This window comes from Nomascus leucogenys, chromosome 23 (genome assembly GCF_006542625.1).
Source record: "Nomascus leucogenys isolate Asia chromosome 23, Asia_NLE_v1, whole genome shotgun sequence".
Lineage (NCBI taxonomy): Eukaryota > Metazoa > Chordata > Mammalia > Primates > Hylobatidae > Nomascus > Nomascus leucogenys.
The window spans coordinates 19,093,756-19,110,220 of record NC_044403.1 but is presented as its reverse complement, the minus strand read 5'-3'; the positions used below and the strand labels follow the sequence as shown (position 1 = coordinate 19,110,220).

The following is a 16,465-nucleotide window of genomic DNA, read 5'->3' as shown; positions in this document are numbered from 1 at the left end:
GCCCATTAATAACTGTATTTTACAAATGACATGAGTGAAACCTGGAGATGATAAATAACTCACCTAATGTCACTCAAATGTAAATAATGGAGCAGGAATTCAAATTCAGATTGTATGCGGCAGGGACCAAGGCTCTAACTAACATACTATTGAATTATTTTAGGTGCTTGGTAATGTGTTCTAGCAGTAGCAACAGCACAGCAACAATAAGAACAACTACATTAACATCAATAACAACAACAACAGCAACAACTACCATTTATTGAGTTCTTACTATGTTTCAGTCAGTGAAGGAGGTACTTACTTTATATGAGTTTTCCGATTGAATCCACATGCTATCCATATGGGGTAACTACCACTTATTCTAATTTATAGGTGTGGGAACTGAGGTTCCGAAAATTTAACTAACTGCTTAAGGTCATACCTGTTGTGAATGGTCTGGCTGGAAAATAAATCGAGATCTGTCAGGTTCCAAATATCTGCTTCTAACCATAATGTTCCACGGCCTTGTTTTAATGAGAAACTTAGTTCACACTGGGTAAAGATATTGCAATGGATTCCAAAGAGTGACCCATGTACTCCTTGGGATCAGACAGATGTGAGTATGAATTTCACTTCAAACAGACAACCTATATGACCTTAGCAAAGTTGTTAAACCCCTGCTGTGAAACCAGTGTCAACCACGCTAACCTCACAGAGCTGTGGTGATTAAAGAGGTGATGTAATTGAAGTACCTAGAACTTAGCTACCCCATGACAGGTACTTAGTAACTGAAGAAACCAAGGCTCAGGGAGACTAACCCAGGATCACAGAGAGAGAAAACTTTGGGGCAGGGATCCCAATCCAGGTCCTCAAAGGACAAATCAAGTGTTCTTTCCATTGTACCACACTGCCTCAGTAAATAAGGGGATTTTACTAAATGACCTCCTTGTTCCATTATGGCTCTAGATCAGATCCGTTCACTTACGTGTGAATCTAGTTTCAGAATTGGAGAGATGTCGTATGTGCACAGAAGTAACTTATTATTCATATCTGAACAGCTGCCCTACTTCCACAGAATTTTAAATAGAGAAAATCAAGACATACCATCCTTAAAACCACAAATGACCATTAAGATGCATTAAATACTCATTGACTCAATAAGTCTATTTCTGGTAATCTAATCTCAGGGAATGCAGAAAATGAAAATGTTCATTGAAGTATTATAAAAATAATAATGAGAAATTTAAAACAAATGAAATATCCTACATCAGAGAATTATTATATATATTATCATATATATCCCCCAAATTAGGTAATTTATATCCAGTGGATATGATACATACTCGATATTATATATCAATTCACATGATGACTAGAAAGGCCATGCCGCTCTAGGAAAGCCACTTGTGCAATAATGTGAAGTGAACCAGAAGAATCCAAAATTGTTTCTATGCCATAGTGATCACCAACCACATTCTTAAAAACAGGAAGCTAAGAAGCACATGAAAACAGACTGGAAACATCCAGGTGGCTGGGAATCATGGATGCTTTTTTCCCCCCTTTATTTTACACATTTTATGTAATGTTATAAAATTTATTTTTATAACTAAAAGATACAATGAAGAGCTGCAACAATGAATTTGATTACACATGTTTTGTATTAACTATGTCTGGTAATGACAGCCACAGGAAATGTAAAGAGTGAACAGGCCACCCTGTCTCTACTAAAAATACAAAAAATTAGCCAGGCGTGGTGGTGGGCACCTGTAGTCCCAGCTACTCGGGGGGCTGAGGCAGGAGAATGGCGTGAACCTGGGAGGCGGAGCTTGCAGTGAGCCGAGATAGTGCCACTGCACTCCAGCCTGGGTGACAGAGTGAGACTCCATCTCAAAAAAAAAAAAAAAAAAAAAAAGAGTGAACAGGCCAGAGACAAATGTCTTTCTCTGGATAAAAGGCCCAGAGAAAGATTTGGTGTCTATGTGAAATTGACTGTCTTAATTCATTTTCTTGATTAGTATCCCTGTGAAATCTTAGGTCCAGACCAAATCTTACCTCTGAGTACAGAAGGAAACATGATGCCTTCCTGGAACTGGGCAATAAACTGAGTTTATTTTTATTTATTTTCTTTTTGAAGAGATGGAGTCTCGCTATGTTGCCCAGGCTGGTCTTGAACCCCTGGGCTCAGTGTCCCTCCTTCCTTGGCCACCTAAAGTGCTGGGATTACAGACGTGAGCCACCACATTTGACCTAAACCCAGTTTTAACTGGGACATTTCACCGCCGTGAACACTTTACATTTCCTGAGTCAGGGCTAGTCCCAGCGCAAGGTGAAGTGTGAGTGAGCACAGCATAATAGGGTTCAAATTCTTCTCTCTAAGGAGCTACTGTCATGAAATAGAAAGGGGTTTAGGGACAGCCCTTAGAGAAAGTTGTGTGACCGAACAAAGAACACAAGTTCTTTGCTTAGCAACCTTTTGTCCCCAGAGGTAGTAACAGAGTGGAGGAGGATTCTATTAACATTTTCTTACCAGCGTTTTGCAGACGTCCTCTCACTATTTCCAGCCCCTCCTTCACCGCATCTTCCAAGTTTTCCAGGGGCTCCGCAAAGGCTGAGTTGTCCATCATCAGGACGCTGATTTCATAGCTGCCATTGTGGCAGTTCTGACTCACCTGGGAACTCCAGGACAGCCACCCGGTCTGGAAGAGCAGTGACCACAAAGCCAAGTCCAACAGCAACGTCTTCATGACCCCAATCACATTAGAATCATACTCCTTGTGCCCACTTGCTTTGCTCTGTTGGGCTCCTAGGGAGGCAGGGAATCCAGATGGACAGCCTCTAGTGGAGTGCTTCAGCCCGCTCTTCCCCACGCTTCTCTCTGGTCATGCCCAACTGGTCACATGGGCCGTGGAATACAGCCTGCTTGCCAGTAATTAGCAGCTACATTATGGCAGGAGATAAACCAAAGTTCACTTTGTGTTTGCATCCAGAAAGGTCAGAGCTATAAACAGAGAGATTACCTGGGCCTCACCCAATAAAAATGCAATAATTTGTGATGCATCACTGGGAAGAGGGAAAAGAGAAAGAAGGCAATATATCACATACATAACAAACTTTGTGAAGTGGAAAATAAAGGTCAAAGGGCTTTAGGAAAACATAGCTACAATTGACTATTAGTGCTTAGGTTTTAGCTGCACATTGAAATGAAATCCTTAACTTTATATATATATATATATATACATATATATATGTGTATATATATATATATATATATATATATATATACTTTAAGTTCTGGGATACATGTGCAGAATGTGCAGGTTTGTTACGTAGGTATACACATGCCATGGTGGTTTGCTGCACCCATCAACCCACTGTCTACGTTAGGTATTTCTCCTAATGCTATGCATCCCCTAGCCCCCCACCCCGCAACGGGCCCTGGTGTATGATTTTCCCCTCCTTGTGTCCATGTGTTCTCATTGTTCAACTCCCACTTATGATCCCACTTATGAGTGAGAACATGCCGTGTTCGGTTTTCTGTTCTTGTGTTAGTTTGCTGAGAATGATGGTTTCCAGCTTCGTCCATGTCCCTGCAAAGGACATGAACTCATCCTTTTTTATGGCTGCATAGTATTCTGTGGTGTATATGTGCCACGTTTTCTTTATCCAGTCTATTATTGATGGGCATTTGGGTTGGTTCCATGTCTTTACTATTGTGAACAGTGCTGCAATAAACGTATGTGTGCATGTGTCTTTATAGTAGAGTTATTTATAATCCTTTGGGTATATACCCAGTAATAGGATTGCTGGGTCAAATGGTATTTCTGGTTCTAGATCCTTGAGGAATTGCCTCACTGTCTTTCACAATAGTTGAACTAATTTACACTCCCACCAACAGTGTAAAAGCGTTTGTATTTCTCCACATCCTCTCCAGCGTCTGTTGTTTCCTGACTTTTTAATGATTGCCATTCTAACTGGCATGAGGTGGTATCTCATTGTGATTTTGATTTGTGTTTCTGTAATGACCAGTGATGATGAGTTTTTTTTCATGTTTGTTGGCCGCATAAATATCTTCTTTTGAGAAGTGTCTGTTCATATCCTTTGCCCACTTCTTGATGGGGTTATTTGTTTTCTTCTTGTAAATTTGATTAAGTTCTTTGTAGATTCTGGATATTAGCCCTTTGCCAGATGGATAGATTGCAAAAGTGTTCTCCCATTCTGTAGGTTAAGCAGCAACTACTTATTAAGATTTGACTATGTGTTGAGTATTGGCAAGGCACTGAAGATATGGCCATGAACAACATAGATACATTAACGTCCTCATGGAACATGAATTCTAATGGGAGAAGGCAAACATTAAATAATTATGTTTATTTTCTATTTTTATTTTTTAATTTTAATCTTTTTAAATTTTTCTTTAATTTTTTTTTTTTGAGATGGAGTCTTGCTCTGTCACCCAGGCTGGAGTGCAGTGGCGCAATCTCGGCTCACTGCAAGCTCCACCTCCCGGGTTCACGCCATTCTCCTGCCTCAGCCTCCCAAGTAGCGGGGACTACAGGCGCCCGCCACCATGCCCGGCTAATTTTTTTTTTTTATTTTTAGTAGAGATGGGGTTTCACCATGTTAGCCCAGATGGTCTTGATGTCCTGACCTTGCGATCCGCCCGCCTCGGCCTCTCAAAGTGCTGGGATTACAGGCGTGAGCCACTGCGCCCGGCATTAATTTTAATTTTTAGGGGTATATAGTAGTTGTATATTTTTATGGGATAAACAAATATATGAATAACTAAATTCAACAATGAAAAAAATTCAGAGTGCTATGGGAGCATATTGCAAATTAACATAACCTTTTCTAGAAAGTCAAGGAAGCATCCCTGAGACAATGTCCACTAGCAAAGACAAGAGGATAAATGCATTAGCTGAATGAAAGGGAAGGAGGGCATACCAGGCAGGGGGACAGCCTGTGCAAAGACCCAGATGTGAGAAGGGGCATAGCATGTTTGAGAAACTGAAGAGCTACAGCTTGGTTGGAGTGGAGAGAACTAGGGGGTCAAGTGGCAGTAGAGGATGCCAGAAGAGTAGGTGGGAGACGGCATGGACTTTCCTGTAAGCCAATAGGGATTTGGGACTATATCCTAAGAGTCAAGAAAGGGACATGAATTTTGAACAGTCTGCTTAGACTTCCATGGAAGAAATGTCCTGGAGAGAGGCAGGCATACGAACAGGGAACTGATGGGGAGGCTGTTGCTATAGACAAGTGAGAGCTAAAGAATGCCTGGGTAAGGATGGTGGCAGTGGAGATGTGTTCAAAAAATATCTAAAACGTAAAATGTGGGACCAGCCTGGGCAATATAGTGAGATCCCATCTGTACTAAAAAAAAAAATGAGCTGGGCATGGTAGCTCATGCCTGTCATCCTAGCACTTTGGGAGGCCAAGGCAGGAGAATCATTTGAGATCAGGATTTCAAGACCAACCTGGACAACATAGAGAGGCCCCGTCTCTATAAAGAAAAATTTTTTAAAAATTAGCCAGGTATGGTAGCCCATGCCTGTATACCCAGCTACTCAGAAGGCTAAGGCAGGAGGAGGATTGCTTGAGGCCAGGAGTTCAAGGCTGCAATGAGCTGTGATCATGCCACTGCACCCCAGCCTAGGTGACAGGGCAAGAACCTGTCTCTAAATAAATAAATTAAATTTTTTTAAAAAAAAGGTAAAATGGATGGGACTTGGTATTTGACTGGATTTGGGACATTAGGAAGAAGGAGGAATCAAAGATGACCCTGATATGCTCAGCTGGTTACTGAGCTCTAGAATTCTGGAAGGGAAGCAGGTTTGAGGGAGAAGATAATGACTTCTGTCTTGGGACATATGGATTTTAAGGTGTCTGTGCAGTTGTGAAAACAGTCCCCATGGAATTTTGAGAAGAGAATCTGAACTTAAATGGGAGTTGGGATTTAAAATCAGAGACGTGTGATTGATCAGATAACACCATTGTTTACAACATTGACTTGACCACGTATGGCAAAATTTATGTTTTGAAGTTAAAATTGTGAAAAATAAGTGTGTTAACTAGTACTATAACTCTTCCCTGGAAGCAGCTGCATTTGCAGTTACCTCACCAAACAAAATATATCAATTGTTGATAAGTTCAACCAATCCAAATAGAAGTAACCTGGCAAAAAAAAAAAAAATTCTTTAACATTTAGACTGCAGCCACTCATGAGGTCACTTGAGTGGCCTTTGAGGGACCTTCTGTTCCTCAGCTGATAGCACCTTGGCACTGGGAGCTGCATCTCCCACTGCAGGAGAATGGACTCCTCAGGCCTCAGCTGGAACTGACTGTAAGAGTGAGGATTGTGGGATTCTGCCTCCTAGGGCAGGACAGGGATTGCTTGATATAACACAGGTTCCCTTAACTCAGCTTAGCTGGTCTCACAGTCCAGCCCAGGTAAAAAGGGGATTACTGAAGCAAACATCTGGAAGGTAGTGTTAGAGTTAGAGGGTAAATTTTCCACATTACTGATTTGAACAGTTCAGGGAGGCTGAGAGAGGGAAGAAGAAAATGACTTTGAACCAAGGAGCTCAAGGAACCCAGAATCTAGTTTGTTGGACAGGTCACGTGTTGAGTATTGAAATCAACCAGATTGATAGTAGGTGCTTGCTGGAGAAGACGATCTATCAACGCAGCAATAGATGAGGGAGAACAATCAGGACTTCAATAACTGACAGTGACTGATGAAAAGGGACTGAGTGTTATGGTTAAATGATATGTGCCTCAAAAGAACACAGATTGTGTTTTTATAAAATATTTTAAAATGAGGAGGCAGATAATGCATATAAAGGCTATATGTAATGAATATGTACGGATTAAAAGAATAAGAAAATGGACACTCATATCCAAGTTAGAACCTAGGACCTTCGCACTCCTATGTACTGTATCCCCGAAACATCATCCTTTTCACCTCCCAATGTAGCCAAGAGATGTAGGGAACAGTTAACCAAGAGATAAAGAATATTGAGGCATTTGTTGACCATAGCATGGGTGTTTCAGAAGGCACTGTTAAATGTTTGAGATAAAGAATGGGAAGGAAGAAAGATCAAGGGGAGAGGAAACAGTATGAGGTTGAAAGAATACTGGAGGAGTCATGATGCCAAGGGCTGTTGTTTTGGAGATGGTTGATGTGGAACAGGATGGGTTCAATCCTGGGTCTCCTAGAGAGAGGATGGGACCTTCACAGGATTCAGCTTTGATACAGAAGAAAAGTGCTGTGATTATTTTATGGGGCAGGATAGGTTGTGGTGGGTGATTGACAGTGGTCAGGACTGGGTGCTGCATGGGGATTTGTAATGGATGTCAGTAAGAATGGAATACCAGGCTGCAGAGAGGCACACGGACATCACAAGGATGCTCAGCCTTTGCTACAGGTAATGATTTTCTGTGTGGCACATTGGTGGCCAAGTTTGAACTCAAACACGGTTTTCTAACTATTAATTTGTTGCTCTTTCCACTTCCTGTGGCAGGAGAAGGAATAGAAGTAATACACTGTTTTTACTTTAAAAAAATGTGGTCCAGAAATTATAGGTATAAAAGAAAGCCATGTGGAGGGAGTTGATGAGATAGATAAAACTGCCAGGTGCTTTGATTCAGCTATAAAGACAGTAGGTAGGTGCAGTTCTGGGAATCCTCTGATTATAGCATGTAACCAGGAACATAATTCCAAATGTGAAGGATCAAAATAGCAGTCCTTCCTGAATCCCTTAAGACAAATAGTGTGTCTTCTTTATGTCATAAAAATACAAACATGAAGATCATAATTAAATGTAGGCACGTTCTGCTGGGAGAGTTCCAAGAGTCAAAACCAAATAATAGAACATTTGAGTTGGCAGCTTTAGGAGACATATTCTTGGCTATAGTCTGAATGTTTAGGTCTCCCTCAAATCCATGTGTTGAAATCCTAACCCCCAAAGTGATGCTATTAGAAGGTAGGGCCTTTGGGAAGTGATTAAGTGATAAGAGGAGAGCCCTCATGAATGGGATTATAAAATCTGGGGCCTCTTTTATAAAGGCCCCAGAGGTCTTATAAAAGAGGCCCCAGAGGCTGGGCACCGTGGCTCACGCCTGTAATCCCAGCACTTTGGGAGGCCGAGGCGGGCGGATCCCAAGGTCAGGAGATCGAGACCATCCTGGTCTAACTCGGTGAAACCCCCTCTCTACTAAAAATACATAAAATTAGCCAGGCGTGGTGGCGGGCGCCTGTGGTCCCAGATACTCGGGAGGCTGAGGCAGGAGAATGGCGTGAACCTGGGAGGCAGAGCTTGCAGTGAGCCGAGATTGCGCCACTGCACTCCAGCCTGGGCGACAGAGTGAGACTCCGTCTCAAAAAAAAAAAAAAAAAAAAAGAGGCCCCAGAGAGACCTCTCCTCCCCCTATCATGTGAGGACACATAAAAAAGGCAGCTGTCTCTGAGCCGGAAAGCGGGCCCTCACCAGACACTGAATCTGCCAGTGCCTTGATCTTGGACTTCCTCCTTGTAGGCCCTGCGATGGGGGAAGCAGCTCCCAGTGCCAAAGTGTTATCAGCTGAGAAACAGAAGGTCCCTGAAAGGCCACTAAAGTGAACTGATGAGTGGCTGCAGTCTAAATTTTATAGATTTTTTTTTTAATGGGTTACCTCCATTTGATTGGTTGAACTTACCAACAATTTGTATCTTTTGTTTGTTGAGGTAACTGCAAATACAGCTGCTTCTGGGGAAGAGTTGTAGTGCTAGTTAACACACTTATTTTTCACAATTTTAACTTTAAAATATAAAACACTTTCTGAAGTTTATAAGTCACCCAGTTTATGGTATTTTGTTATAGCAGCCCAAACAGATTAAGACACTCTTCAATACACAACAAGATCCTTTAAAGATAAGGGAAAAGAAAGAGGCTGGGCGCGGTGGTTCACACCTGTAATCCTAGCACTTTGAGAGGCCGAGGCAGGCAGATCACTTGAGGTCAGGAGTTTGAGACCAGCCTGGCCAACATGGTGAAACCCCATCTCTACTAAAAATACAAAAATTATCTAGGCATGGTGGCGTGCGCCTGTGATCCCAGCTACTTGGGAGGCTGAGGCACGAGAATCGCATGAACCCAAGAGGCAGAGGTTGCAGTGAGCGGAGATCATGCCACTGCACTCCAGCCTGGGCGACAGAGCAAGATTCTGGTCTGAAAAAAAAAAAAAAAGGAAAAGAAAGGAAATTACTCCACATGGGAAGGGGCAGCTAAGCAAGTCACCTGTGTTTGCCACTCTTTAGTTTCTGGCAACACTTGGGGTCTCTTTTGTATCCTTTCCACTACAGTGCCCTTCCCTCCCTTTGGCCTGTGTGAACACACGCATCTCCTGTCTATAGCAATCCTAGTCTTCCCTTGTCTCCTTATCTCACTGGAGAAACAAAGATGATTTTTCAAAAGGAATTTTACCAAGGAACTAATTGAACTGGAACATGAAAGTTCTATGCTAAACACAGTGGTAGAAATTCTGATCAAAATGTATTAATGCACAATGACTGCAGTAAAGTATTTCTTAACAGATGATTTAATAGACTCACCAGATTAACAGAAATAGACACTGTATGCTTGCAGTCAGTGGACACATGCACTTCTGCTTGCTCCAGTGAAATCGTATGCTTACTAAAGCTCCCTTCTGTTCGCACCCAAATTTGACAATTTTATTTCTTATTTCATCATGTCCTTAATGAATGTAATTAAATGGTGAGCTAATAAAATGCATATGTAAATTGTTGGAAATCTTAAACAAAGTCAAATTACTAAGAAAATTACTGTGGCAAGACTGTGTAAAATGCTGGAGAATACTATATAAAATCTAAAAAGATTCTGTCCTTAGAGTGCTTGTCAATTGTTTTAAAACATCAGACACTGAGGCCAGGGGTGGTGGCTCACACCTGTAATCCCAGCATTTGGGCGGCTGATGCAGGTGGATCACCTGAGGTTAGGAGTTCAAGACCAGCCTGGCCAACATGGTGAAACCCCATCTCTACTAAAAAAAATACAAAAAATTAGCTGGGCATGGTGGCGGGTGCCTGTAATTCCAGCTACTCAGAGGCTGAGGCAGGAGAATCGCTTGAACCCAGGAGGCAGAGGTTGCAGTGAGCCGAGATCGCACCATTGCACTCCAGCCTGGGCAACAAGAGCAAAACGCCGTCTTAAAATCAAAAACAACAACAAAAAACATCAAATACTGAAATAGATGATGCACTATGGGTGTGGTTTACTTAGAAAAGCTGATTCAGAGATCCAGTCAGGGCATCCGTGCTCAAAGAAAATTCCTTGGCCTGACTTCAATAGATGAATAAATGAACATGAATATGTTTTGAGACAAAACTTTTCAGGAATAAATTTATAATTTTTAATGATTCCTGTTTTACCTGATTTTTTTTCCTGTGAAAGGAATACTTACTGGTCCTCTTCACATAGGGTAAAATAATGTCAGATAAGTCAGGCAGCAAAAGGGATATATGATTTTGCTGAGGTCTCACATGGATTTGGATAGGCACAGTGGCTCATGCCTGTAATACCAGCACTTTCAAAGGCCAAGGCAGGAGGTTCACTTGAGGGAAGGAGTTGGAGACTAAATGGATTTAGATACGCAAACTTTCTGAGTTGGGCATAAATAAATATTTTTTAATATAATAAAATGAGAAAAAGTTGAAGTTTCCAGGAGCAATCCAAGAAGAAGGAGGTTAAGGGGAAAGATGGAGAAAAAGGAAGAGATAAAACAACAAAATGGCAAGACGAAGAGCTACAAAGAAATAAATGGCCAGTGAAAAAGACATAATGGGAAGTGGGTTGAAGACTTTTAAGAACAAGGATGTCGGCCGGGCGTGGTGACTCACGCCTGTAATCCCAGCACTTTGGGAGGCCGAGGTGGGTGGATCACGAGGTCAGAAGATCAAGACCATCCTGGCTAACACGGTAAAACGCTGTCTCTACTAAAAATACAAAAAATTAGCTGGGCATGATGGCAGGTGCCTGTAGTCCCAGCTATTCGGGAGGCTGAGGCAGGAGAATGGCGTGAACACGTGAGGTGGAGCTTACAGTGAGCCGAGATAGCGCCACTGCACTCCAGCCTGGGTGAGAGAGGGAGACTCCGTCTCAAATAACAAAAAACAAAAAACAAAAAAGCAAAAACCAAGGATGTCTAAAATACATATAAGGTTGCTTTTATTTCCCATGAGGAATAATGCCTACTTCATTCATACAGCAGGTATTTATTGAGAGCCTTCTAATTGTTCTCAGCATCAAAGTTATAGCACAAACAAACAAATTTCTGCCTTCATGATCATTGTATTCTAGTGGGAATTTAAAACTGATAAAACATGACCATATAGTTAACTTTTCCCAAACCTTCAAGTCTGTGCCATATGCAGCTTGCCTAATTTGTGGGAGCAAAGGAAAGGTGATCAGATCCATGTCTAGACTGATGGGATAAGAACAGGAACAGGAAGTCCAGATGATTCACAGAAGCAGGAGTTTAAAGTCAGGTGATCAGGGTAACTCAAGACTTCAGGGACTTGATCAAACATTCGTGTATTAGTCCATTTTGTGTTGCAGCTATAAAGGAATACCTGAGACTGGGTAATTTATAAGGAAAAGAAGTTCATTTGGTTCATAGTTCTGCAGGCAGTACGAGCATGGCATCAGCATCTGCTCAGCTTCTGGGGAGGCCTCAGGAAGCCTTTACTCATGGCAGAAGGTGAAGGGGAAGCAGGTGTGTCACATGGCAAGATAGGGAGCAAGAGAGAGAGGATGAGGTGCCAGCCTCCTTTAAACAAGCAGATCCCGCATGAACTAACAGAGCAAGAACTCACTCATTACCATAGGGAGACCATTCATGAAGGATCTTCCCGCAGGGCCCAAACACCTCTCACTAGACCCACGTCCAGCATGAGGGGTCACATTTCAACATGATATTTGGAGGGGACAACCATCCAAACTATATCAGCTGGGGAGGGTTATTGGATCTTCTACAAGTATGAAAAGAGATTCAAAGTAGTCTTAGCTAGACAACAACGTGGGGTGAACCCAATGACACAAAATCATTACTAGTGCTTCGCATCTAAACCTAGTGCTAGTGTCTGGGATGCTTCAAACTGACAGGCTTGTTTCTTTTCCTTGGTGTACCAGTGTCCTGGATTCTCCCCTCCCCCATTCCAACTCTATTCAGTGCTTGAGCAGTGTCTTCCTCTCCCTCCTTCCCAAACCTTTTAAGTACAGTATTCTCTGTGCTCCAGAAAGGCTGGAGCAGGTGATTGTTACACTTGTCAGGGATAGATGAAAAACCTGTTAAATTTTCTTCTGCCTCTTGGGTTGGCTCTTCTGTCCAGGTGGTTGTGTTTACATACTAAGGAAAGTGTGTTTGGAGACAGTAGCAATATGTCTTGGCTATAATAAACTCGTCTGTGTGCTGGAAACACTTCCTGTTTTCTCTTAAATCAAACACAACATAAGGAACAGACACAGTTCACTCCCTAGGGTGCCAAAGCGTGGTTAGTTGGGCTGATATTTCAAAAGTTATAAAGAAACTCTGTATTTTTCATAGAAAAGTCAGGTAACACTCTTGTTTTTGCCCTTTAAGGCAGCTGAAAGGTTACTTCCTTATGTAGGTTAAAATGATAGCTTGGAAAAGAAGAAAGAAAGACTGTGATTATTTCTCTGAAGTGTAAACAGAGAAATGGTGAGTTTTGTTTATTGACGTATCCTTACCTGGTGGTTAAAAAGATAGGGAAAGCATTTAAATAACAGAATGGCATATCTTGAGACAAAGAGGAGCTTCTTTGAATTCTAGGAGACAGTTTTACACACACACACACACACACACACACAACTTGGAGCTGGATTTGAACCTTGTTTTGGCTCTTTGCTAAGCATACGAACTTTGGGCAGGTTGCCTATATTTGCTGATCCTCAGTTTTCTCATTTCTAAAATAAATTTACTTTCTATCCTAACCAATTTTCCAGCTTAGGCCTAAGCTGTGACCCTTGCTGGATTTTGGACATGGGTAGGTGCGCAAAGCGATTGATGGGATCTGCTCAAACAAAATCTAGGTACCTGTGGTTCAAGAGTAAGTAATCCATTCTAAGAAAAACAGGCCAGCATTGACGTATAGAGATTAGCTGTCAAATCTGTTTGCAGTTCAGCCCATAAATTCATACCTTAGTTTAAGGGAGAAAAAGGCCTGGAATAAAAAATTGGAAGAACAACCCAATAGGGCACTGGCTGAATATTAAGACATAGATATCATTGCTTAGGGCCCCTCTACCAGGCTCCATCACATAAAGGGGAGGCTGTTGTTCCTGGCCTGGGCCCTGTTCATCAGGCCTGAGCACCACCTGATGAATGCTCATGCTCAGTGGGTCCATGGCAGTACCCAGCACACGTAGGCACACTGGACAATGTTCAAAACATGCCCAGCAACTTCTAGAAATACAGGGGCAACAACAAGTGAAAATAAGTTATTACTCTTGCTATAAACTTTGCAGATCCCTGTGTGGGGAAATTTGGGTTCAGTATGTCAGAAAATGGTATCATAAAGTTCCTGGCACCTAGCTGAGTAGGTGCTCAACAAATGTTAATTATTGTTATTCTTTGATGCCTTTCTCTACACAGCAGAATAGATTACTCCTTTCTTTTTGAGGCTTTTGTGCATTATAGATATTTCTTATCTAACGTTAATTAAAAATTTAATCGAAACTAATTTAATTGGAATTTTAAAATATATGCCAATTTTATTATATTAGAAAATAATGGTAGTGGGAAGAAATTATAGTGATATTCAAGAAATGACAGGCTAGATGTGATTTAAAAATTATTTCTAAAACAAATATTTAGAAGCTATCACAGGAACAGAAGTTTAAACTATATTTATTTAGATATATCTATTTGTTGTCTGAAATATGTTTACAGCAAACCAGCAGAACATATTTGAAACAAAAACAGAATTTAAGAAATATAAAATGGTACATACTCCTTTTCATGTTATGCATGAGATTAGGAAAAAATAATTTCTCTAATGCTTAAAACTTGGCAATATTATTCCAAGGATGAACAAATGTCTAATGGAAAGAATCAGATTTAAAGTGATAAGAAGATCAACGAGGAGAAAAGACTCTTAATCCTTCAAGATTGCAAAACCAGTTGCCCAAAGACTCATTAAATCAAATGTATTAAATGCAGTCACATTCCACACACATTATTTTTCTATTAAAAATAGAAAGGAGTTGTACAGTTTTGCTGTTGGAATAATAAATTAGTTTTGATTTTGTAGTTATATGGCAAGAAAATAGGGTCTGGAGTCAGGGAACATAAGGCTGATTCACACTACAGCTATGACAGGAAATATCCTCTCCATAGGGCATACGCTGAGTAAATGACTTTGTAACTTTACTTCATCCTCTTCATTTACATAGGGCATACCCCAAGTAGAGGGTATTTAAACTCACAAAAACTCTGTAACAGGGTCTTTGAGCCCCTGTGCTCAGGCCCGCTCCCACACTGTGGAGTGTACTTTCATTTTCTATAAATTCCTTCATTCCCTCCTTGCTTTGTTTGTGCATTTTGTCCAATTCTTTAAGATGCCAAGAACCTGGACACCCTCCACCGGTGACAGTTATATTTGTGTACTTTGGACCCAATACTTTTCCCCCCAGCTCTCAAACATCATTGTAGGCTTTTAAAACTCTCAGAGACCAAGACAGTGATAGAGTGATCCTGATGAGTAAGGATGGAAAATAAACAGAGGGAAGCTAAGGCCATTTACAGCTGGCACCCACAACATCCTTGTGAAATAAGAGGAGAGTATTTAAATTAAGGCATTTGCAAGAGAAGCAGAAGCTAAGAGTCAACAAAATACAAAGCCGTAAATTTGTGGGGAAAGAAAATACAATTATATAAAAAATGTGAATGTGGAGGCTAGTGAGAATTCTTGGAAAAAATTCAGAAATTTGCAAGAGCAGATTGTAACATAAACGTGAAGTTAGCAAGAATGATAACTGATACAGGAGGTTTGGTTTTTAGCATGAGAACATGGAGGAAGTCAGATCATGAAGTTTCTGGTGTCAATTTTCTTGTGTCTTCTTGCTGTGTAACTGCCACGCAGAAGGCATGTAGACTTTTTACGTGACTCTCACAGAAAAATTGAAGACAAAAAAATAGTTGGGCGTTTGCTCTTAAAAGGAAGATGGTTAGGAATAACATAATAGTTTTACAGCTCAAAGTTTTCGAACCTAACTCTAAAAAGGGAAGAAGCAATGACAGCAGTTGAGATGCAGATTTCAAATTTCCTCTCTTCAAGTTGAAGGGTTCCTGGAAATGGTATGCTCAGACAAAGAAAAAATGATTCCCAAATCCAAACATGTAAACAGCATGGTGAAGAAGATTGCTGAGAAGGGGGAGAGGACTGAGGATGTAAAATGGACCTTCAGGAAAGTTCGACGCAGAAAAGTATGAAACTACTGAGGCCCTCCTGGAGAACAGAGGGTTTGACTTCATCTGATTGTGTCTCCTCTGCTTCTGTTTGCTTAATAAATAAATGTCTGCATGTGAGGCAGACAACATACAAAAATCTATACTTAAAATAGAAATGATTGGGCTTTAAGATAATGAAATGGCTCCGTTGTCTGAGGTATATACCCTGGTTCTTTGTCATGGTCGAGAAAGAATTCACGACACAGGCACACATCAGGAGTGGGTTTAGGAGTGGAAAGTTTAATAGCCAAAAAGGTAGAGAGAGAGAAAAGGCTTCTTCGTGCTGAGAAAGTGGGTTGCCAAAGAGAGGGTCTCCGGTTTGTGGCGGAATGAAATCGCTTTTGTACAGAGGCTTGAGGAGGTGGTGATTCATTTTCATAGGGCCCAGGGGATTGATTTGACCAGGTGTGCCATTTACAGCCCGAAAAGGCTGGCCTCCCACCCTAGTCTTTTATTATGCAAATATGGCTTCTACCTGGCTGGTTGCCATGATACCTGTACATATGGTTTTACCTAGAGGCTGCCAAAGCACTGGTACACGTGGTGACAAGGAAAAGAGGGCGGGAGGTGCCATACTGAGTGTACCTGGCTTCCAGGTACAGCTGCCGGCATTTACATGTAAAATCTCCTAGTTTGCGTATCTATGCTTGACTTTTCAGGCTGCTTTCTGTTAGGGAAGAAATTATTTGGGGCTGCTTTTTTTTAAAAGAAAATTTCACCGAGAACTTTTACCCTTTCTGGCTGCCTAAAAATAATTTCTTAATAACTCCTGTTAATAAGAATTTAGGGAATCATAAAAAGGCCACTGAAATGAAAGTGGGAGAAAGCTCAAATGCTGTGAATTAACATCTGCCATTTATTGAGCACCTAGTGGGAACTTGCCACTCAGATTATCTGTCAAACACCCAAGTCTGAGTAACCATAATTTGCCTTTCAAGTAAAAATCATTTCCATAAAACAG

At 41.2% G+C, this 16,465-nt stretch overlaps 1 protein-coding gene across 1 annotated transcript in view; it reads right to left on the bottom strand.

The window, feature by feature from the left end:
* GUCY2C (guanylate cyclase 2C) overlaps positions 1 to 2,847 on the bottom strand; it is an 83,090-nt gene extending 80,243 nt beyond the window's left edge. Inside the window, exon 1 of the mRNA XM_003265528.3 lies at positions 2,510 to 2,847. Within this exon, the coding sequence (XP_003265576.1) occupies positions 2,510 to 2,726 (217 nt within the window). The 5' untranslated portion in view covers positions 2,727 to 2,847. The remainder of the gene's footprint in view (positions 1 to 2,509) is intronic.
* Between the last annotated feature and the right edge of the window lie 13,618 nt (positions 2,848 to 16,465).